Source organism: Chionomys nivalis, chromosome 20 (genome assembly GCF_950005125.1).
Source record: "Chionomys nivalis chromosome 20, mChiNiv1.1, whole genome shotgun sequence".
NCBI lineage: Eukaryota > Metazoa > Chordata > Mammalia > Rodentia > Cricetidae > Chionomys > Chionomys nivalis.
In genome coordinates this window covers 56,472,609-56,494,188 of record NC_080105.1, presented here as the reverse complement: position 1 = coordinate 56,494,188, position 21,580 = coordinate 56,472,609, and the positions used below count along the sequence as shown (strand labels likewise).

General features: G+C 48.6%; 1 protein-coding gene across 5 annotated transcripts in view; it reads left to right on the top strand.

Moving 5' to 3' along the window:
* The window catches only part of Arhgef7 (Rho guanine nucleotide exchange factor 7), a 106,116-nt gene that overhangs the window by 70,522 nt on the left and 14,014 nt on the right, over positions 1-21,580 (top strand). For 4 of the 5 annotated variants that reach the window (XM_057752166.1, XM_057752165.1, XM_057752167.1 and 1 more), the window contains 10 exons: positions 3,039-3,161; positions 7,447-7,585; positions 8,245-8,304; positions 9,233-9,379; positions 11,493-11,579; positions 13,715-13,793; positions 13,936-14,075; positions 16,601-16,825; positions 18,466-18,559; positions 21,006-21,095. In XM_057752166.1, coding sequence (XP_057608149.1) covers positions 3,039-3,161; positions 7,447-7,585; positions 8,245-8,304; positions 9,233-9,379; positions 11,493-11,579; positions 13,715-13,793; positions 13,936-14,075; positions 16,601-16,825; positions 18,466-18,559; positions 21,006-21,095 — 1,184 coding nt within the window. The remainder of the gene's footprint in view (positions 1-3,038; positions 3,162-7,446; positions 7,586-8,244; positions 8,305-9,232; positions 9,380-11,492; positions 11,580-13,714; positions 13,794-13,935; positions 14,076-16,600; positions 16,826-18,465; positions 18,560-21,005; positions 21,096-21,580) is intronic. The other variant, XM_057752168.1, reaches the window with a different exon arrangement.

The window sequence follows — 21,580 nt, the reverse complement described above, 5'->3', positions numbered from 1 at the left end:
TTAGTGAATTTCTTGAGTGATGTAATGACTTGGGTGTGATACTCAGGTTATTGCTTTAGTGGTTTTGTTTGTTTGTTTGTTTCCCCTGAGACAGAATTTCTTTGTGTAACAGTCCTGGCTATCTTGGAATTCACTTTGTTGGCCTTGAACTCACTGAGATCTGCCTGCCTCTGCCTCCTAAGTGCTGATATTAAAGGCATGCACCACTACCGCCTGGTCCTTAGGTTTTTGTTTTATTTAAAACAATGTAGATTTATTTTTGTGTATGAGTGCTTTGCTTGCATGCATGCATGTATGTATGTATGTATGTATACATACTAGGTGTGTACCTGGTATCAGTCGAGGTAAGAGAAGGACATTGGATCCCCTGGAACTGGAATTACAGAGGCTTGTGAGGCTCCATGTGAATGCTGGGAACCAGACCTTCTCAGGCTCATCCTCACAGTGGTTGTGCGGTGCAGTGTAACCGCCTCCAAATAACAGATGAATGTCTAATGAAAGGAAGATAAAAATACACCGGTTGCTCTCGCTCTCCACAGTCCAGATAGTGCCACGGGTGGTCCGAGAGTAGAATGCTGCTTAAAAATACATGACCTCCCAATCCTGTTGTTTTATAGGAAAGATAATTAAGATATTCACACCAAGAAATAAAACCTGGGGCTGGAGAGACAGCTCAGCAGCTGAGAGCACTTTTTGTGCTCTAGGGTTTGGTTCATGAGGGAAAGCAGAGCAGAGATGACACCCTCACTGGTGTAGTCCCAGCCTCTTCCTCAGGTCCCATGCTTCCTTTGTGGTGGCCCTCTTGTTCTGTGTGGTTGATTCTCTTTCTAACGGTATGTGTGCTCTGGGCAGGCAGTCAGCACAGGCTCGGGTTGTTTCTAGTGATGTGTGTGCTCTGGGCAGGCAGTCAGCACAGGCTTGGGTTGTTTCTAACGGTGTGTGTGCTCTGGGCAGGCAGTCAGCACAGGCTCGGGTTGTTTCTAGTGGTGTGTGTGCTCTGGGCAGGCAGTCAGCACAGGCTTGGGTTGTTTCTAACGGTGTGTGTGCTCTGGGCAGGCAGTCAGCATAGGCTTGGGTTGCAGTGGATATAGTTGAGCCCATCTTCATGTTGCTGTGTTGAGTCTGTGTGGTGCTGAGGGACCCTTGAGCTACTCAGCCCTCTGTGAGGCTTGTTTCAGCTTCCAGTGGCTCTTGCTAGGATCTGACTTGAGATTCTGTGCTGCCTGTCTGGGTTAGTCCTTACCCTGGCACATGGGAGGGGGCCACTTCCTATATGGGCATTGGCATCTTGTTCAGGCATTCTGCTCAGTTTCATGGTTATTTCTTTAATTTGCCTGCACTTGTCTCTTCCATTTTGGAACTCTACTGGTGCAGGGCAGCATCCCTCTGCTGTCTAAACTGTTTTCTAGTCTTGGTGGGGCGGGGGGGTTAGAACTCTATTCTCTTACTATTTCATTTTTCTTGTCCTTGCTTTGTGCTGTTTTCATTTACGTTTATTTGCACTGCAGGGAATTGGTCTCGGAGCCTTACGTTTGTCTAATGCCTGCTCTGTCCATGGCCCATGTGTACCCCAGCCCCGTGTCACAAATGTTCATGGAAGCTGTTGTCTTCAGTGTCTTCCTTTTGGCTCTTCCATCTTGTAGGCAGAAGTTTTGTCAGTCCTCTGCCTACTGTCTGAGTTAGGGTTTCCACTGCTGTGATGAAACATCGTGCCCAAAGACATCTTGGGGAGGAAAGATTTTGACTTATATATCCTTTATCACATGACTGAGGGAGGCTGAGGCAGGAGCTGATGCAGAGGCCGTGGAGGAATGCTGCTTACTGGTTTGCTCAGCCTGCCTTCTTATAGTCCCAGGGTGGTACGAGCCACCGTGGTCAGCTCGTTAAGAAAGCGCTCTGGAGGCTTGCCTGCAGATCTTCCTGTAGAGGCAGTTACTCAGTTGAGGTTCTCCTCTGTCATTCATGTTTCTAGCCTATGTTTAGTTGACATAAAACTGACCAGCACAGCTGCTTACACTTGAGACTAACATAAAAATGCTTTTGCAGCACTGACTTGGGTCAAGACTTGTTGATTTGGCTTTGGTGAGGAGTTCTGGTATGAATAGCTTTGGTCCTATTTTCTCTGGGTCAGAGTCCCCAGAGAGTAGGAAGTCCTCTTTCCTACCGTGTACTGAGACCCTGGTGGATGTGGACTCCTGGGGGTATCCTCTCAGGCTCCCTGTTAGTAGCATGATGTCCTGTCCTAGGCCTACAGTCTGGAGAGATGGGTAAAGAAAGCCCCTCAAGGGGCTGGAGAGATGGCTCAGAGGTTAAGAGCATTGCCTGCTCTTCCCAAGGTCCTGAGTTCAATTCCCAGCAACCACATGGTGGCTTACAACCATCTGTAATGAGGTCTGGTGCCCTCTTCTGGCCTGCAGGCATACACACAGACAGAATATTATATACATAATAAATAAACAATTTTTTTTTTAAAAAAAAAAAAGAAAGCCCCTCAAGCTCCCAGTGACCCCTGAATGTAGCCTACTTGTGTCCTGCTGATTGATGCCCGGTCTCACTGTCATCTGCACTCCATCTCCACACGGGGTTCCAGTTGACTGTTTCTTGTTCTTGACTTTAAACTTTAGAATGCTGTGACCTATTGCCATTGCCTAGAGGTAGGAAGAAGTGGCTCATCTCTAGCCCCTCTCACCTGTGGTGACAGGTGTCTTTAGTACTTGTGATACTTCGTTACTACCTGTGTAAAAATCTTAGTTAGGCAGCCATGTGTAGTCACTTCTAACTTTGTATACAGTATTTGAGACTTCAGGACTTACATTTTCCTAACCACACAGAGAACATAGGTTTGGCTAGATTGGTTAGTCATGAAGCACGGCAGACTTGGCCTTCTGGACACTGTCAAAGGTTGGTTAGTCCCTCAGCCTGTAGGGGAGTGGGCAGGGCCAGAAAGGTATGGAGTCTGGACAGAGGGGAAGACCTTGGTGCATCTGCCCCTTGATGGTTTCTTCCTGTCTGATGGTGTCTCTGTGTCATACCTCCAGGTCTCCTGAGGCCCAGCAGAGAGTTGGCGGCTGCTTCCTGAGCCTGATGCCACAGATGAGGACCCTGTACCTCGCTTATTGTGCCAACCATCCTTCTGCTGTGAGCGTCCTCACAGAACATAGGTTTGTTGGCTGGGATATCTGGGCCAGAAGGGAGGCGGGCAGCTCTGGACCCGTGTAACAATGTTCAGACTAAACAAGGATAAGTTTATTTTGCCCTCAAAATAAGTGCTTGAACATCTGTTTAAAAATCTGAAAGGCTGGTCAGTGTGTTTGTGAAAGAAAAGGGTTCTAGGGCTGTTCTTAGGTTTCTATTGCTATAAAGAGACACCATGACCACAGCAACTCTTATAAAAGAAAATATTTAATTGGGGCTGGCTTACAGTTCAGAGGATTAGTCTATGATCACCATGGCAGGAAACGTGGTGTGTGCAGGTAGACATGGTGCTGGAGAAGGAGCTGAGGATTCTGCATCTGGATTGGCAAACAACAGGAAGAGACTTGAACCACTTATCCTGGCTTAAGCTTCTGAGACCTCAAAGCCCTACATACACACACTCTGTCTCTGTCTCTGTCTCTGTCTCTCCTTCTCCCTCCTCCAGCAAGGCCACCCCTACCCCAACAAGGATATACCTCCAATAATGCTGCTCCCTATGTGTCTATGGGGACCATATTCATCCAGGCCACCACAGGCTGGACAGGTGGTTCATGGGTAACAGTGCTGCTATACAGCACGAGGGCTTGGGTGTAGACTTCAGCACCCATGTTAAAAATGCTCAACGTGGCCACATGTTTAACTCTGGAGCCCCATTGCTCTAAGGGCAGAGCTGATCTCAACAGTTCCAAGGAAGGTCCACAGGGTCCCTGTCAGCTCTGTGAGCTGCTATCCCAGACAACAACAGACGTTCCCATTACCACCCTGCAACTCGAGCTCCTACTGCTTGTAGCTCAACTCTGACACAACACCCAGCACTACTTGAACATGACACTCTGCAGCTTCTGGAGCACTTGGGGAGCAGATGGGTATGACAGAAACAGGAGGATTGCTAGAGCTTGCTGACTGCCAGGTTGGCTGTAGGTTAAATGAGCGACCTTGTGTCCCAAGATTATGGTGGAGGTAATAGAGCAGGGCAGCCACCATCCTTCCCTGGACTGTTCATGTGTGCCTGCCTGTGTGCTCATCTCCAGACACGTATGTACGCACACACCCCAAACCAAACAACTAAACAGAGAAACAGAACAGAAGAGGGTCCTTCTGAAGTTTCCTTAGCATTGAAGGGAACTGGTAAGTGCTTAGGAAGTTGCTGCCGGCCACCTAGAGGCTTCAGAAATTAGCTTTCTCTTGGGCTGGTGGGAGTGCTGGAGACTGGATTGGGTTGGGCAGTTGTGGGAGCAGCGGCTGCCGGAGGTGAGGACTGTCTGCGGGCAGAGCATTCGGTTGCAACCGTGTCTTGAGCCTTCCAGTCTACACAGAGTTAACGTGCAGGGTTCCCCTCTTTACAGAGTCGGGAGGAAAGACTGCTGAGTATTTCAGGTGTTCTGAGCTGTCTCATGGTGAGTGCTGGTATCATGCCAGGAGACCGAGCAAATGTCTAGCAAACTCAAGACTGGCTTCTTTTGCTTGAAGAGGCTCTACATTTCTATTTTTGTTATCACGGCAACTTTGTTGTTATCGAAAGAAATGATGTGGTTTCTGTTGTGAACGGCAGTTCAGTGTGTTCAGAGCTGTTACTGGAAAGTGTGCATCAGCATCAAGATGTGTGCGCTTTTTATCCCAGCGGCTTTAGTGGTTCCCGTCTGGACTCTGCTTTAAAACTGGAGCACAGCAAGTAATAGCTTGGGTGGACCGACCTGGCTTCCGTAGAAATGCAGCAGAGGCCAGCGTGGGTTCCCGACTGGATCTGCTTTAAAATAGTGGAGCACAACAAGTAACCCTTTGGGTGAACCAGCCTGGCAGGCCTCCTAGAAATGCAGCAGAGGCCAGCGTGGCAGAGCCCTTGTTTGTGGAGTTGTGATAAGTAGTAGAGGACCACGCATGCCTTAGTCAGCCAGAGCACACACTGAGGCTTGTGATTTTGTTGTCTGAACTGGGTAAGAAGACTAAGTGGCCTGGATGTTTTCTGCTCATTGGTGTGCTCAGGTATGCAAGGATCACAGTGTTGCTGACCCCGTCTGTTTAACACCTGTAGTTCTGAGTGGAAGGGAAGGAGCTGGAGTGCTTCATAGTCAGAGGGAAAGTAGAAGCCTGCCCCGTGTTCTCCTTCTTCCTCCCCGGGTAGGATGGGGCCAGCCTCTTGTTCTCTTTAGTGTGAAGCTTATATTCAGTTACTTGCTACATTGACCCCTTAGAGCTTAGAAATGATAAATTTTACGAAAGCAAAACCCAGGTATCAAGTTTGTGTCTGTAAATGTTCTGTAAGAATTAATGATGTAGTGGGACAGGAGATGTAGAGCTAGTGAGGTGTTCTATCCCCACCCCCGCACACAGGAGAGTGTCTGGTCTAACGTCCTTCTTGTGGGAGGAGGGGGTTAAAGTAGCAGGGCTGAGGAGAAATGCAGTGGGCAGTGTTGTGCACCTCCTCTCTGCTATTACCCCAATGACTATTTGGGTCTCGTCTGAAAGGCAAACACAGTATCTCAAAATAGCAGGGGGGAAGGACACAGATGAGGTGTTTGGCTGGGGAGTGTCCTAGCTGCTGTTCAACGTGGCATGCTGGCTGTGGAGTGGGGACCTTGGGGTCTGCTCTGAACAGCCTGGAGCAACTGGGTGTGGGATCCTGAGCTGTAAAGAGGAGAGTCCTTCTGAGCCAGCAGATATAGCAGAATGTGGTGTTTGTGTGCTCTTCTGAGGTACCTGAGCTGTGAGCGGTCCCCCTCAGTCTGCCACAGATCCCATCACCCTCCTGAGGCGTAAGTTGGTGCTTAGAGCCATGCACTCTCATGTCTGATCACTTGTTTCTGCTTTGTTCTCTCTACTGAGTTGCCGGGCCAGCTAGCTAGTCTTTGCTTCCCTGTAGCTCTGATGGCTGTTCAGCTGCCACACCATGGCCAGTAGGTTGTGTTTTGATGCCTGAGCTATCTGAAAGCTTTGCTTTTGTAAGCTGGGGTGTAGTTCACTGGTGGGAATGTGCAAACACTGGGTTTCGGTTCTGTGTTCTTAGCTGTCAGACTTGGCCCTCAGCAAGCAGTCTAGCCTAGCCCTAGCCCTGTCTGTATATCTGATGTGTATGCCCATGGGAACCTTTCCTTTGTTGTGTTGATGGTAGACACAGGATCCTAGGGTCCACGTGTTCTGAGGGAGGTTTTTAAGTTATTCTCTAAGAACACATTTTTCACTGGTTTGTTACCATCATTCTGTCAGAATTATGTAATGAATTATTTTCTTAATCATGATGTTAAGAAGCTACAAAGTGAAACTGCCTGGGAAGTTTTGTGTAGTTCTGTTTCCTTTCTTGGCTGTGGTTGTCTTTCTGGCAGCAGCAGAATGCTGTGTACAGATCACATGGCGTGTTTAAAGTCTACTTTGTTCTTAAGACTTCTGAGCAGGGTGCTGTGAATTGTGTTATGACAACCTCACTAAACCCTGGAACACCTTGGTGGAGAAGGGCTCTGAATTCGATGGATTTATGGGCTGTACCTCATCAGCTGCTTGTTTCAGAGAAAGCTGGTAAAATGGGCGTCTCTCTTACTCACCGTGGTGCTTTATGGAGAGCAGATAAGGGTGGAGATACTGTTCTTAGCATGACTCTGAACCTAGAGCAAACCCAGCATGTGGGCCGTGAGAAAACTGACCCCAGTCGAGGGCCCAGTGGAAACTGAGGACCCTAGACCCTGCTTGTCGCCAGGGACTCGTCATAGGAAACATTGCTGAGCAGTGAGAACACTGTGAAGGGGGAGTGTTTAAGACTTGGTTTAATGCACTCTAAATTTTGGGAATGCCGTAAGTCCCCACCTGCTTTCTGCATATTCTGTGGGGTGATGCTGTGGCAGTCTCCCCATGCCAGAGCCTTTGCCCGGCCCTGTGCTGTGCTCTGCATACCACTGCTGCTCCTAGAGAATGAGGTCAGTTCACTAGGACTCGGGGCACACCTCACATCAGGGTGTGGCCCCCTCCCACAGATCTCTGAGGTTCAGAGACAGCTTATGGAAGGATGCTGTTACCAGTTTGTACTCTGGATACCTCTGAGGACTGGTGAAAGCTCCACGAAGCCAGCATGCCCAGGGCCCTTTGTCAGTGGGGTGGAGGTGAGAGTGCTGCCGGGGACTTTTCACATTGCGTGGTAATGGCGCATCTGTGGATGTAAAGCTGCAGCCATCGCCATTGGACTTTTCTGTCTGTGACACAAGCCCTGGCCCTGTGTCCCTAACTGGAGCCTCTTCTTTTTCCCTCTTTACCCCTGCTGCTCAGTGAGGACCTGGGTGAGTTCATGGAATCAAAAGGTGCCAGCAGTCCTGGGATCCTGGTGCTGACCACTGGCCTCAGCAAGCCCTTCATGCGCCTGGACAAGTACCCAACACTGCTGAAGGAGCTGGAGAGACACATGGAGGTGCTGCTGCTCCCTGACCTGAGACCCTGAGCCTTGTCAGGCCTCATGTCCGTGAGGTTACCCCAGAGCTCGTCTAGAGTCTGTAACTTAGTGGTTTTCAGAGGGACTTTGTTAAGTGTGGAGGTTTTCTCCTCATCCAGCTCTAGAAGAAAGTATCGTCTTTTTCTTTTCTCCAACACCCTCATGTACCCATCTGCTCCCCAAGTGCTCCAGAAGCTGCAGAGTGTCATGTTCAAGTAGTGCTGGGTGTTGTGTCAGAGTTGAGCTACAAGCAGTAGGAGCTCGAGTTGCAGGGTGGTAATGGGAACGTCTGTTGTTGTCTGGGATAGCAGCTCACAGAGCTGACAGGGACCCTGTGGACCTTCCTTGGAACTGTTGAGATCAGCTCTGCCCTTAGAGGACAGGGCAGTCAGAGATGGCTGTAAGCAGGCGTGGGGCCATGCTCTCATGAGGCTTTATTTACAGAACAGCATTGCCTGCTGACCCCTCTTGGCAGTTTTGTTCCAAATTAATTTTCCTCAAATCTGTTGGTGCCATGATCCCTTAAAAGATGAGCAGCCCCCAGCCACTGAGAAGCTAATAAGGGCTGAACAGTATCAGAAGTTTTAGGATAGTCTCCAGGATGTTTCCAGTGTGACTGTCATGTCTTTTATCCACAGGATTATCATCCTGATAGACAAGATATTCAAAAGTCCATGACTGCCTTCAAAAACCTTTCAGTGAGTGATTTTGCTTATGTTGTAGGATTTCGATTTGTTTAGCCAATGACCTTTAGGGCAGGAAGCCCTAGGGTATGGTCTTGTCTGCCTATGTGACCCTTAATAAGCTGAGTGGGAGGGGTCACACTCTTGTTTTCTTCCTCGGGTGGTTGGACCTCAGCCCCCCTGATTCACACAGCAGCTGGATCAAGGTGGCATCTACCCTATGTCAATGAGTGTTGTTTACTCCTTTCATGTAAGCAAATTCTTGAGGCCCTTTAACAGACTCTTGTGGGTTCATGCAACATGCTTGTTATATTTTCTCTCAGATACTATCACCACAAATGCATGTTGAATTAAAGCCTACTGGAAAAGACGCAGTAAACAAGTGACTTGTGAAGTGAACGCACTGTGTATTGGGATGAGGTAGAGGCTGTGTGTAGCAACACTCCATGACCAGTGAGCTCTCCTCCTTAAGTGCACCCTGAGCACCAGAGTCAGAACTGGGACGAATGAAATTTAGAAAGGACACGGCGTAGTTGTTGCTGTAGATGAAGTCATTTAACTCCCTGCCTCCAAGTCCACCCAGGACACAGGTCCTCACTTGTCATACTGCCCAGCTGTGGTTTAGACACATGTTCCATGTATTATATTATAGCACATGCTACTTCCTCCTCTGGGGCTTGCCTGCTGGCAGACACTGATGAAGCCAGAAGGAAATGTTCTTCTAGTCCACTCTGAACATGGCTTCCTGAAACTGACAACTGCCTAGGGAGTGGAAGGTGCCGGAGCACGTGCGTGTTTTGTTGCCTTGATTCCAGCAACTCCGTACAGTTAACCATTCATTATTCGACTGGACAGAACAGTAATCGTAAAAACACAAGTGGTGTGGTGAAAACAAGATTCTGAGAGTTTGTGTCTGTAAACAGTTGTTTGCTGTGTCCCACAGGCCCAGTGTCAAGAGGTTCGGAAAAGGAAAGAGCTGGAGCTGCAGATTCTGACGGAGCCGATCCGCAGCTGGGAGGGGGATGACATAAAGACGTTGGGCACTGTCACGTACATGTCCCAAGTCACGATCCAGTGCGCAGGAAGCGAGGTACTGGGCCCCGCTCCCCCACCTGTCCCACTCAAGTTTTGTATTCAGGCCTAGAATAATGGCATGTGCTGCGTTAGCGCACAGGAGTCTCACACGTGTGGCCACTCTCTACCCTTGACAGATGTGGAGAGCTTACGGTGTGGGTGGAAAGCTCAGAACAGACAGGCTTGTCAGTTCATACCCACCTAGGGTCAGCTTGGTCCAGAGCTCTGAACTGAGAGGGCGTCCACCCAAGACTGTGTCTCACCTATACAGGTATCATCTAGGGACACTTGCCTGGCCGAGCTCAGGCTTCTCATCAGAGCACATTTTAGGGAGCCTGGTGTTTATGGCACTGGCATGTGTGTATTCTGGTGCCTACTTCTGGGAGTCTAGCTTTGTTGCTGGCTTGTTCAGTGACATCCTTCCACAGTGACAGTTGGCTGTTGATGGGTCATCATGGGAGTAGTCCATTTGATGGTGGAGCAAACTTGAGCTTCACCCTCCACACACACAGCCATTTGGAGAGAGAGGAAGCAGAACTTGTGTGAGTATCCCCACCACATTGTAGTGTGGGTATTGTAAGAAATTGTCACTTTCTTCTTTGACTGCACTGACCTGAAACACTCAGATCTTTTGAAAATTTGTCACTTAATCAAATGATTTTATATGTGTAGGTATGTTGCCTCCATGCATGTTTTTGTATAATGTTTGCGCAGAATCCACAGAGGCCAGAAGAGGTTGTCTGATCCCTGGAAATGGAGTTACAGACAGTTGTGAACTGCCATGTGAATGCTGGGAATCAAACCTGGTTCTTCTAGAAGAGCAGCCAATGTTCTTAAACTCAGAGCCCTCCTCAGCCCCTTACCCTCGTGATTTTTAAGTTTTGTTTTAGATAACTTTGCAACATTTCCCAAAGCGCTGTCTCCCTAACAGTGGTGGCTACTCCTCCAAAGACAATCGGTGCTGTCCTGCCCTGAGGGAAGAGGTCTCCTGCTGGCACTCCCCAGCCTGTGTGCCTCCAGGAGAAGTAGCAGGCTGTTTCTGCACCTTCTTCAGGACACACACTCCTCCCCATCCCTGCTGCCCCGTGGATGGGTGTGACATTGTGAAGAACATTCTTGGGAAAGCTGTTTGCTGTACTTGCCAGTGGCTCAAATGCTGGAGGACTCATGCCTGCTGCTTTGACCTTTGTCTTTTAGATGTGTGTGTTTTCCATGACTTTCGTTACCTTGAAGCAAATGGTATTTAATGTACAAGAAATAAGTTTTCCATATAAACCACAAAAGGTTAATCAGATAGATGGTAGCAATATTTACTTAATTTTTGCCCTATTTTTCTTGTAGAATCTTGAAGAATCAACCTGTCTCCATCCCTCATTAAAATTTTCTAGTTTTTTTCCCCTCCGGGCCATGAACAGAAAGTTACAAAATAGTTTTCAAAGGTACTCCACACAGGGCTGGAGAAATGACTCAGTGGTTAAGAACACTTAATGTTCTTCCCAAGGTTTGATTCCAAGCACACATGGCAGCTCCCAGCCATCTATAACTCTAGGTTCAGGGGATCCAGCACCCTCTTTAGGCTCTGTACTCATGTGATACACAGACAGACATGCAATACAGAAAGACATTCATACATATAAACAGTATAAATAAGTAAATAAATAAACCTGTAGTTTTTCTTAGACAGGGTCTCTCAGTTGTGTAGCTCTGACTATCCTAGGACTCAGTATAGGTACCTGGCTGGCTTGGAGCACAGAGATCTTCTTGTCTTTGCCTTAGGAGTGCTGGGATCAAAGGTGCCACCACACCTGGTTAAATAAACCTTAATAAAAGAAAAAAAGAAAGTCTTACAGGAACTTGCAAGCCAGGGCTCTTGAATCATTTCATTACTTTCTGCCTTGAAAAATCTAATAGTGTGTGGTTGTTTTCACTGGTTATAGTTCTCTGAGTGCTGAGGTCTGATGTAGACTCAGTGCTTGTGTCTAATGGAGACTTGGTTATACTTGGTCAGCATTCAATACTGCTAGCATAATTTGGTAGAAATGTCAGTTAGGAAACACAGTCTATGGTTTCATAGAGGCTTGTATGAAGATTTGTGTACACATTTATGAACAGATTCTTTTTGCTATTAGGAAAAGAATGAGCGATACCTCCTGCTCTTCCCAAGTCTTCTGCTCATGTTGTCTGCCAGTCCCAGGATGAGTGGTTTCATCTATCAGGTAAGCACAGTTACAATGACACTTTTTGGCGTATCGTGGATGTCAGAATTGCTTCCAGGATGCCTTTGAATTTATGTATTCATATTGGACATGCCTGTATATGCACAGTATGTGATACCATAATGTGATAACTCTGTTTTTATCTGTGACTTTGTTTTTTTATTGATTTTATTGAGCTGTATATTTTCTCCATTCTCCCCCTTCCTTCCCCTTCCCCTTTTACCCTCTCCCATGGTCTCAATGCTCCCAATTTACTCAGGAGATACTGTCTTTTTCTACTTCCCATGTAGATTAGATCCATGTGTGTCTCTCTTAGGTTTCTCTTTGTTGTCTAGGTTCTCTGCGATTGTGAACTGTAGTCTAGTTTTTCTTTGTCTAAAAGCCACTTATGAGTGAGTACACATTTGTCTTTCTGGGTCTGGGTTAGCTCACTCTGTGTGCTCACCTCTGTTGCACCTTTCAGTGTGTCTGGAGAGAAGTGTGCATTTGTGAGCAGTGCACGTCAGTCTCTCACTGGCTGCTTTGTCCCTGCAAAGCGGTGCTTCTCTGGGCTCTCATGTTCTGTCGTGCACAGCCTAGGCTCAGCGAGGTATTGTGGGCTGTGGGCTGTTTGTTGTAAGGCGTAGAACATCCCAAATAAATAGACTGGGTGTGTCACTGATCGTTTGACCTTTTGTAACCTATCATTTAATGTATTACTTTTTAATCATTTCCCAGAGAAAATTTGAGAGCTGACTGTGGGAAAAAGCTTGAGGGGCTCTTTTCTGTTGCCATAGGGACTAGTGGTGGAGACATTTAGGTAGGATCTAGGAGCCCTGGAGTCCAGCCTCCACACTGACCTAAGAGAGACATTCATTCATTTGTTCAATTCATTCGTTCAATTCATTCATTCAGTTGCTCTTCGCTTTCAAGTGGCTTTTCTCTGATGTGAGTGTTGTGTTTTATGTTGTTCTGACAAGGAGTGTAGAGTCCTGAGTGGAAGGATGTGGCTTGGTCTGCCCCTGGGAGGGCTTCTCACTGTTGTTCCGAAGGACCCTTTCTAGATGGCCGAGCAGATAGGCGTGGCAAGACTCAGAAAAGACTCACCTCTCCATTGGTGAGGCATCCTGAGGAGAGGTTGGGTAGCTGAGGGGCCAGAATGTCAGCTCCTGTTAACAGGTGCCTGTACCCCAGATCCTGAGCCTAGACTGTCCTTGTACTGGGATCATCTCTTGCTGTCGCATGTCCCTGGAGACGGCATCTCAGCGGCAGGATGCTGTCTTTGTACTCTAGATGGTTCCTGGATCAGCCCTGGTGATGGGCATCACGTCCAGTCATCTCTGCTGGTGGAGCACTGACTGCTACACACTACAGGACCACCTGCCCAAGGATAGTACTTCCCATAGCGGGCTGGGCTCCTGCATCCGTCAGTAATCAAGAAAAGTGCCAAACTGGCTTGTCAGGGGCCACTGGCAGGTTGGCAGTTCTCCTAGGTTTTCCTCTTCCCAGGTGTCTGTAGCTGTGTCCAGTTGACACAGGTGCTGTCCTGCCTGCTGATAAAGTCCTGCCTTTCGCTAACAGTTGTTTCCTGGTGCCCAAAGCCATAGACTATAAAGACTTGGTCTTTGACCACTGGCTGTCACTGTTTGTGTGGCTGGAAGGAACCTTTTGGGTGCTGGACTTTGCTGTTTAAATGAGCTTTATCCCTATCCACTTCTCAGCTGACATTTCCTTTTTCTTGTGAACCCTCCCATTTTTACAGACAGCATGTCTACCACTGTGTGCACCCTGTGGCAGCTATCTGTCCTAGCTGCGTATTTTCCGTTTGACAGAGAATAGCGCAAAGCCTCTCAGTGTATACTCTTGTCTCCATGTCCATCAGTTGGGCCTCTGGAAGGCAGTGTGCGCTCTCCTTGGGGGCGTCCTTTGAAGCGGGGCGTCCTGTCTCCTGTCTTCTCCACAGACTCACCAACTGGATGAAAGTCCCGCTTTGCTTCATACTCTGCCATTGCCAATTTGGGTTCTTCATCGTGGTTTGGTCATTATTTAAGATGGTAGTTCTTTGGAACGTGTGGTTCTGCAATGTGTAAAATCTTTTAATGTTTAATGGCACCTTTATTAGAAAAGCATTAATTTTTTGGGGGGCTCTCTTTTAGGGGAAGCTACCGACGACAGGAATGACAATCACAAAACTTGAGGACAGCGAGACCCATAGGAATGCGTTTGAAATATCAGGTAATGTGCCCCAACTTGTGCAGCCTCTGTGTCACAGTGAGGAGAAGCAGCCAATTTCAAAGGCTGTGTGAAGGTGCCTCAGGCTCTGGGCTTCTATAGTGCTCGTGTGCATTTACTTGTAATTCCACCTCCTCCTCTTCAGGAAGCATGATCGAGCGGATTCTGGTGTCTTGCAACAACCAGCAGGACCTGCATGAATGGGTGGACCATCTACAGAAGCAGACGAAGGTTACGTCTGTGAGCAACCCCACCATCAAGCCCCACTCTGTGCCGTCACACACAGTAAGAGCCACATGCTTCTCTTCTCGGTTCCCACCAGTGGGTGCAGGAGTCTTAAACCCCGCCTTGTGGCACGAGTTCTAATTGTGCGGCTGTCATCACAGAGCAAAGCGCCTCGCAGACTTTCTGTGCATGCGCAAGCTCAGCTCCCACTGCACCTAGGAGCCACGGGCCCTGTTGTAAGTGGCTTTTTCTGAGAAGTTAAAACTTCACATATGTTACTCACAAACAGACAAAGCAAAAGAGAAGTGATAGCTGTTTTAGTCAGGCATTGGGCACAACTCCTGACTTACTCTAGAAAGTAGCAAGCAGTGTTGGGCCTGGGCTCCCTTGCGGAGGTCTTCCTTAGTGCAAAGTTCAGTTCCTTGCATTATCTGGGTATGGTGGCACATGACTGTATTCCTAGCACTTGGGAGGTGGGGGCGGGAGGATCTGAAGTTCAAGGTCATCCTTGGCTGAATGTTAAGGCCAACCTGGGCTACTTGAGACCCTGACTCCAAACAGAAATAAAATAAAACAATGAAAACAACAACCCCCCCCCAAAAAAAAACATTTATTTTTTTTACTTAATAAAAAAAGCTCAGCAGTACTTTTTTTTTTTTTTTTAGAGATTTAAATTTCGAAACATGTTGACATTGGTGTTTAAACTTTGTATGTTTTTCGCTTGAGAAGTTGGTGTTATTTTAAAATATAACCATTTTTACTAAACACCTGAGCAAACCTTTCAAAAATGACCTTGGCTAACACAGTTTATGATGACAGCTTCTGTTGGGTAGCTCATTTTTTCATCAGTGCCTTCACGTAGAGGTCACCATGGTTACCTAAGAGCTCAGCTCTCCCACTCGTGGTCTCACATCAGGGTCCAGTTTTCTGAGCTTGCTTTGTTGTCTCAGAAGTTGGAGTGTTGGATGCCTTGCTGTGGTAGCTAGCACTTCACTCTCCATGGCTGAACTCTACTGTACTTTCTCCTTATTTCAAAAAGGTCCTGGAGAGTCAGGTGGTGGTGGCACACGCCTTTAATCCCAGCATTCAGGAGGCAGGGGCAGGCGGATCTTTTGTGAGTCAAGGCCAACCTGGTTCACAGAGTGAGTTCCAGGACAGGCACCAAAGCTACACAGAGAAACCTTGTCTCAAAAAATATAAAAAATTAAATAAAAAAAAACTAAGAAGGTCCTAAAGAGAAGGCTGGGAATTGGGGGTGTAGCTCAGTGGTAGAACATTTCCCTGATGTTGCAAGGTGCCGGGATCATTTCCCTATGCCACCAACATAATAAAAAAATTAAAACCACTTACTTTTTGTGGGTTACGTATATCTCAGGGATATAGGTTGCTTGAATGACTATGTACAGAACAGCAAAGTGAAGCCAGGCTCCCCACACCTGACAGACACATAGTCTTTGCTGTGTACGTGCCTGGTGCCTCAGCATTTGGTGACGCGTAGTGGAAGCCGTAACCGCTGTGCAGCCCTGGGGGGAAGAAGGTGCGGTGGCTGGCATGCTGTGTATGGAGTACTGCGTTCCCCTGGGGTCCGGCACCAGGTGATCTCTCATTTTAGCATCGGGCACCACTCCGCTTTTCCAAGTAGAGAGAAATAAGCCAGTGTTTCTGCTACAAGGGGCTGGGTTCAGCTTTCTCCTCTGTGGGCTGCTTGTTTGTAGTGGTACAGTGTTGATAATGTGCCATGAGCCAGCGACTGGTGGCTGACCTGGTGCTTAGGGTGCTGTTTTCCGCTCTGTGGTGCCACAACCGGCACAGCCCCGGCATTCAGTTCAGAGCTTCGCAGCCAGCTCCTGTTAGCTGTGCATTAACTACATCATCTGCGTGAGATCCAGGGGCTCATTTGAGTCACGCTTACTTTATTAACATTTTCATTTCGTTGTCGGTGTGGTTGATTTGGGGTTTTATAAGAATATAAATCTTATTAATAACATACCGCACTGAAAAATCAGATTTCAAATTATTTTTATTCAAACAAGCTTGAGATTTTTAAGAGAAAAATAACCTTTATTATGGAAATTAACATCTTTTTATGAAGGCCAAGTGGTCCATATTCCTGCCTTCACACAGCTCTGTGGCAACTGAGTGTGCCCAAACAGGAAAGCCCCAGATGGGAGGGGCCTGACTGCTGTGCTCCAAGAAAATTGTGCCCTGCTTTCCCCTCTCTGCACAGGGAACAGGCCTCGGTTTTGCCCTGCTCCTGTGTTACCAGGTGATAGTGTATTTCTGGAGAGGATGCCCCACCATCAGCCACCATTTCTGTACAGGAGTACTTGTTTGTTTCGAAGTCATGATGCTTACACTAGTTTCTCACATGCTGTGACATGCAGCTGTAATCTATGTAGACTGTGGGTCTCTCAGCCCCATGTCCTGCCCAGAATCCCTTGGGAGCGTCGTACGGCGAGGGGTTAAAGCCGTGTGGTTAGGGCATTCTCCCGCGGTACAGCCAAGGGTTAAAGCTGTGTGGTTAGGGCATCCTCCCGTGGCCTCACCCATCTCATGCTCTCTGCTCTTGCTTTTGTGCCTGGCAGCTTCCCTCCCATCCTATCACTCCATCCAGCAAGCACGCGGACAGCAAGCCTGTGGCACTGACGCCTGCATACCACACGCTCCCCCACCCCTCTCACCATGGCACCCCACACACCACCATCAGCTGGGGACCCCTGGAGCCTCCGAAGACCCCCAAGCCTTGGAGCCTGAGCTGCCTGCGGCCTGCACCTCCCCTCCGGCCCTCAGCTGCTCTCTGCTACAAGGAGGTGAGGTCCTGCAGCCACTCAGACTGCCAGCTGCAGTGAGCATGTCTTGACATCTGGGTGTGTGAGGGTCTGCACTTAGTTACACGTGTCATTTCAGTGAGTTTAGAAATGAAAGTCTTATGTTTTTGTTTATGGCAAGGACCCCCAGTGAATCCTCAGAACTGAGAAGAGGGTCTGTCCTTACTCTCTGTCATCCCCTTCTGCTGCAAGGGCCAGGAGGCACCTTTAAACATAATAGGATGGGCATGCACCTCTTTCAGATCTGAATGTATTGTGCCATACCTGAGGGGGTGGTGCCATGAGGCACCAAGCCTGCGGTGCTCGTGAACGCTTGGCTGCTAGGGCCTTACCCTATGGGTGCCATTCTGCTGTGACCAAGGTCTGTCCCAGAGTACTGAGGCTGTTGGAGGTAAAGAGTAGGTTCCCCAGTGATAATGGTGTGGTCTTGAAGGCAGTGCCTTCTTGGCCTCGAGGAGTTGCAGCAACCTTCCTCAATCCACTCCTGCTCTTGCCCGCATGCCAAGTGTAGCCCTAGTGCACTTGCGTCCTCACTGTCTGCAGTCTCATGTGCTCCACCTAACCTGCTTTCACCTGTGGAGGCTCAGCTTTGGCGAGCGTGAGAAAGAAGCCAGGTGACGTGTGGGTGCAAGCCTGGGCTTGGTGGTTTGTGTGATGAAGAGTGATTGGAACATGCGCAGGGTCTTTCTGGTAGGTGCTCCTGTATTTCAGGGGTGCTCTGTTGCGTCCCCAGTATGGTTCTTTTGGAACTGATTTCTGCCTAAGGTCATTCTCTGTTACATAGGAAGTTTGAGGCCAGCATGGGTCTCAGGAGAGAGGTCTCAGAAATGAAGTCAACCAGGGTGTGATAGCACATGCCTTTAATTCTAGCACCCCACATGCAGACAGGAGGGTCTGTGAGTTGGAGGCCTGCCTGATTATACAGTGAGCTCCAGGCCAGCTATGGCTACATAGATCATCTCAAAAGAGCAGCAGCAGCAGCTCAGGAAAGCAGAAGAAGTATCTCTAAGAGCCTGCTGTGCCCCGGAAGTGCTTCACCACTCTTAATGGCGGCAGCTGGGACAGATTGTATGCCTACTGTGCTCCTGGATGGGCCCTCTTCTGGCCTGCTGTGTGCACACTTCGTTTATACCTTAAATAGAGGTGCTCAGGTGGTTGCTGAACACCGCCTCTACTTTGCTCAGAGAAGCCAACAAGTCCTGTTCCCACTGGTCTGTGCTTAGCCATTGGTTCCCTGCCTACCCCCTTTGCTTTTATTTTTGGGATTTTGTGTATTTTCTCAAAAATACCTTTACTTTCCAAAATTCTTTTTAAGTGACCTTATTTTCCTCTCATACCCCAGAATAGACAGCCCTGCCCTACCTATGGGGAGTGTGCGCGTGGACCACCTGTCCTTTCTCTTTCTCTTACTCTTGTGGAGTTCATGGGGTCTGGTCCTGTTGGTGGGGTTTTCATCAGAGCTCGGGAGTGTTACAGAGGGAGGGATGGTGATGCTTGGTTTGGGTTTGTGTTGCCTCTGGCAGAGACAAGTGGAAGAGCTGGGGTGGGGGTGGAGGTGCTTGTTGGTGGCCGGCTGGCTGCTCACAGAATCTGTCAGCATGTGTTGTCGATGGTGTTCCTAGGATCTTAGTAAGAGCCCCAAGACCATGAAGAAGCTGCTGCCGAAGCGGAAGCCTGAGCGGAAGCCTTCAGACGAGGAGTTCGCTGTGCGCAAGAGTAAGTGCCCACTTGTGTGAGCATGGCCACTCATGGGCCCTAGTGCCGCGTGTGGGAGAGGTTACCGTCACAGAGTGCTGTATGTGTATATTGATGGAGTGCAGGGGAGAGCAGGCCTGCTCCTTGACAAGTAGGTGGCAGGGTACAGCAGGTCTCACCAGCCCCCTGTCCTTTGTAAGACTTCTGTTCCCACCTTAGTTCTGCTCCTACATCTCCTGGTCTTCAGCCCCACCCCAACTCATAAAGTACCAGTTCACATCGGGATTTCTGTCCCCTTTGCTCCACCAGGTCACATCCACCTCCCTCTCACTCATCCATGGCACGTCTGGGCTCAGGTCTGCCTGCTGACCCTTACTGAATAAGTATTTGCCATGTATCTCTTGTGTGATTGGCACCACGGGGTGCTGGGACACGAATGTCGGTCAGATCTTGAGTCACTAGCACACGTTTAATGCTGCTTAGCATCCAGCTGTGAGACAAGCTGTGAAGACCAAGTCCACAGCACTGGTCCTCAGGTGGGTGGATTTGCCCCAGGAGACATGGGTCGGTGCCTAAACAGCATTTTACTTGTCACAGTCAGATGCCTGTGTTGTTGTTGTCTCTTGATGGAGGCTGAGCATCCTTCATCCGGATGCCTGTGTTATATGTGCCTGTTGATAGAGGCTGAGGGTGCTGTGGAGCATCCTGCATCCGGATGCCTGTGTTACTGGTGTATTTTGATGGAGCCTGAGGATTCTGCATCCTGCTCAAGAGTTGACACAGATAGCAGCAGTGCCCAACTTTTAGGTGCAACACCCCTTGTGGGTAGGAGGTGGGGAGGCTGAGGGGGTCTCAGCTGTCGGCTGGTGCACAGGTGCGAGTGCAGTTGGCAGGGTGGACTGTGTTACGAGACATAGCCAGGAGGCAGGATACAGTGGATAGTAGGCCTGATGACGAGAAAGATCTGGGCTAGCTAACTGAAAGTCATCTGTGCTCAGAGCTCAGAGGAGAGGCAGAAGTCCCCACGGGTTAGGGATGACATGCCAGACCAAGGACAAGGGTTGAAGAAGTGTTATGTTAATGATCCCCACTCAGCACCCAGGACCTGACTGGTGCCCAGCAAACCTCAGTACTCTAAAGCTTCTGTGATTGGATACGCTGTGTTAGCGTGGAGGACCCAGAGATTATAGTCTGTGAGAATCCACACCGAATGGCAGCAGAATATGGCTACTGTGAGGGGAACGACTGGATGGCTGAGGACATAGTGAGCCTGCCCTGTGCTCCTGACTTCAGGGATGCTCTCTCTGCCTTAGTCCGGTGTACATGTTCTCGCCCAGTGTGAACAGAGCAGTGGTCACAGCAGCCAGACAGCACGCCTGACTGAAGGTGGCTTCTGCTGCCCAAACAGAGGGAACAAAGCTTTTGTTGCAGCCTCCTGTGTTCTTAAGTATTTAGGCGTTTTCAAGGACTTTCAACTCTTAGGACTGCTACTCACTGTCTGGAAGTACATGCGTTATATGCAGTTTACACCCTTACAATGTTGCTGAGAACTGGACATGGTGGTGCATGCACACTTCTAATCCCAGTGCTCAGGAGACAGAGGCAGACACATCTCTGTAAGTTACATAGCAAGTTCTAGACCAGTCAAGGCTACATAGTGAGACCTTGTCTCAAATAAATACATACATAAAAGTTACTGAGGCACAGTTATTTATAGCTATGAGAATATCAGCCTTCTATTCTGTGTTTTTATTAGAGTAGATGAATTTAAAAACAAACAAACAAAAGAAAACATAACTAAGGACCTTAGGACAGAGCCTGAAGAAGAGAAAAACCTAACGAGAACAAACAGCTTTCTTCCGTGTGTCCCCCTCTCTGAGCACAGAGGTGGTGCAGCTGTGGCTGCTCCCACTGCCTCCCTCCCGTGTTCTTCTTGCCTCTGCCTGGAAAGGAAGCTGGCTCCAGGGCACATTGAAGGCAGAGCTCTGAGGCACCTCTGCTCGGCATGGTGACTTTCCTACCATGTTAGTGTCTGCCTGGGAATTCCTGGGTCAGAAGGAATGTCCCTTTGAAGGCCTCTGAACTGGTGCCTTTCTAGAAGTTTCCTGTCTTCACTCCTCACAGCTTTCCTTCTGCCCACACTGTACCAAGACCCAGTCTATGAAACTTGGGGTGCTTGGCTCTGAGTCTCACTTCCTGTCTTCACGAGATGTGATGTCTTTTTACTATCCAGTCTCATGCTGTTTCCAGGGTATGGGTGGGGACTGCTTTTCTGAGGGGTCTAGAGCTCTGCAGAGCTGTGATGCTAACCCTTTGCAGTGGGCTAGTTTCCAGACCTTCAAAACTCTGTGTTGCACCTATTTGTAACTACTTAAAGAGTAGCCAGTGAGACAGTGAGGCTGGCATCTGCTCCGCCCAGCAGAGCTCTGGGGTGTGGGGTGGTGATGGCTCACGTGTCTCTGAACAGGCACTGCTGCTCTGGAAGAAGATGCACAGATCCTGAAGGTCATCGAAGCCTACTGCACCAGTGCGAAGACACGCCAGACCCTGAACTCAAGTGAGTGTCACTCTTCACCCTGGCGGGCAGTCTACAGCAGCCGCTCCACGGGCCTAGCTGCTCTTTGGAGGGAGGTTTCGGGGGCTTAGCAAGTGGCATATCAGTATACCCAGGTGCTGTGTTTAGGTAGCATCCACTGTGGGCCTCCATCCTTTGTGAAGCTGCATGCAGAAGAAGTGAAGTTCCTTTGTTTCTTTTCTTTCCTTTTTTTCTTTTCTTTTTCTTTGTTTGTTTGTTTTGTTTTTAGAGACAGGGTTTCTCTATAGTGTTTGTAGCCTGTCTTGGAACTTGCTCTGTAGACCAGGCTGGCTTTGAACTCTCAGAGATCTGCCTGTCTCTACTTCCTGAGTACTGAGATTGAAGGCTGTGTCCCACCACTGCCTGCCTGGCTATTTTTTTTGTTCTTTGATGGTATTGCTGGGCTTTTTTTTTTTTTTTTTTTAAAGCTTTTAAAAATAATCTAAAATTCAAATCTAGAGTCATAT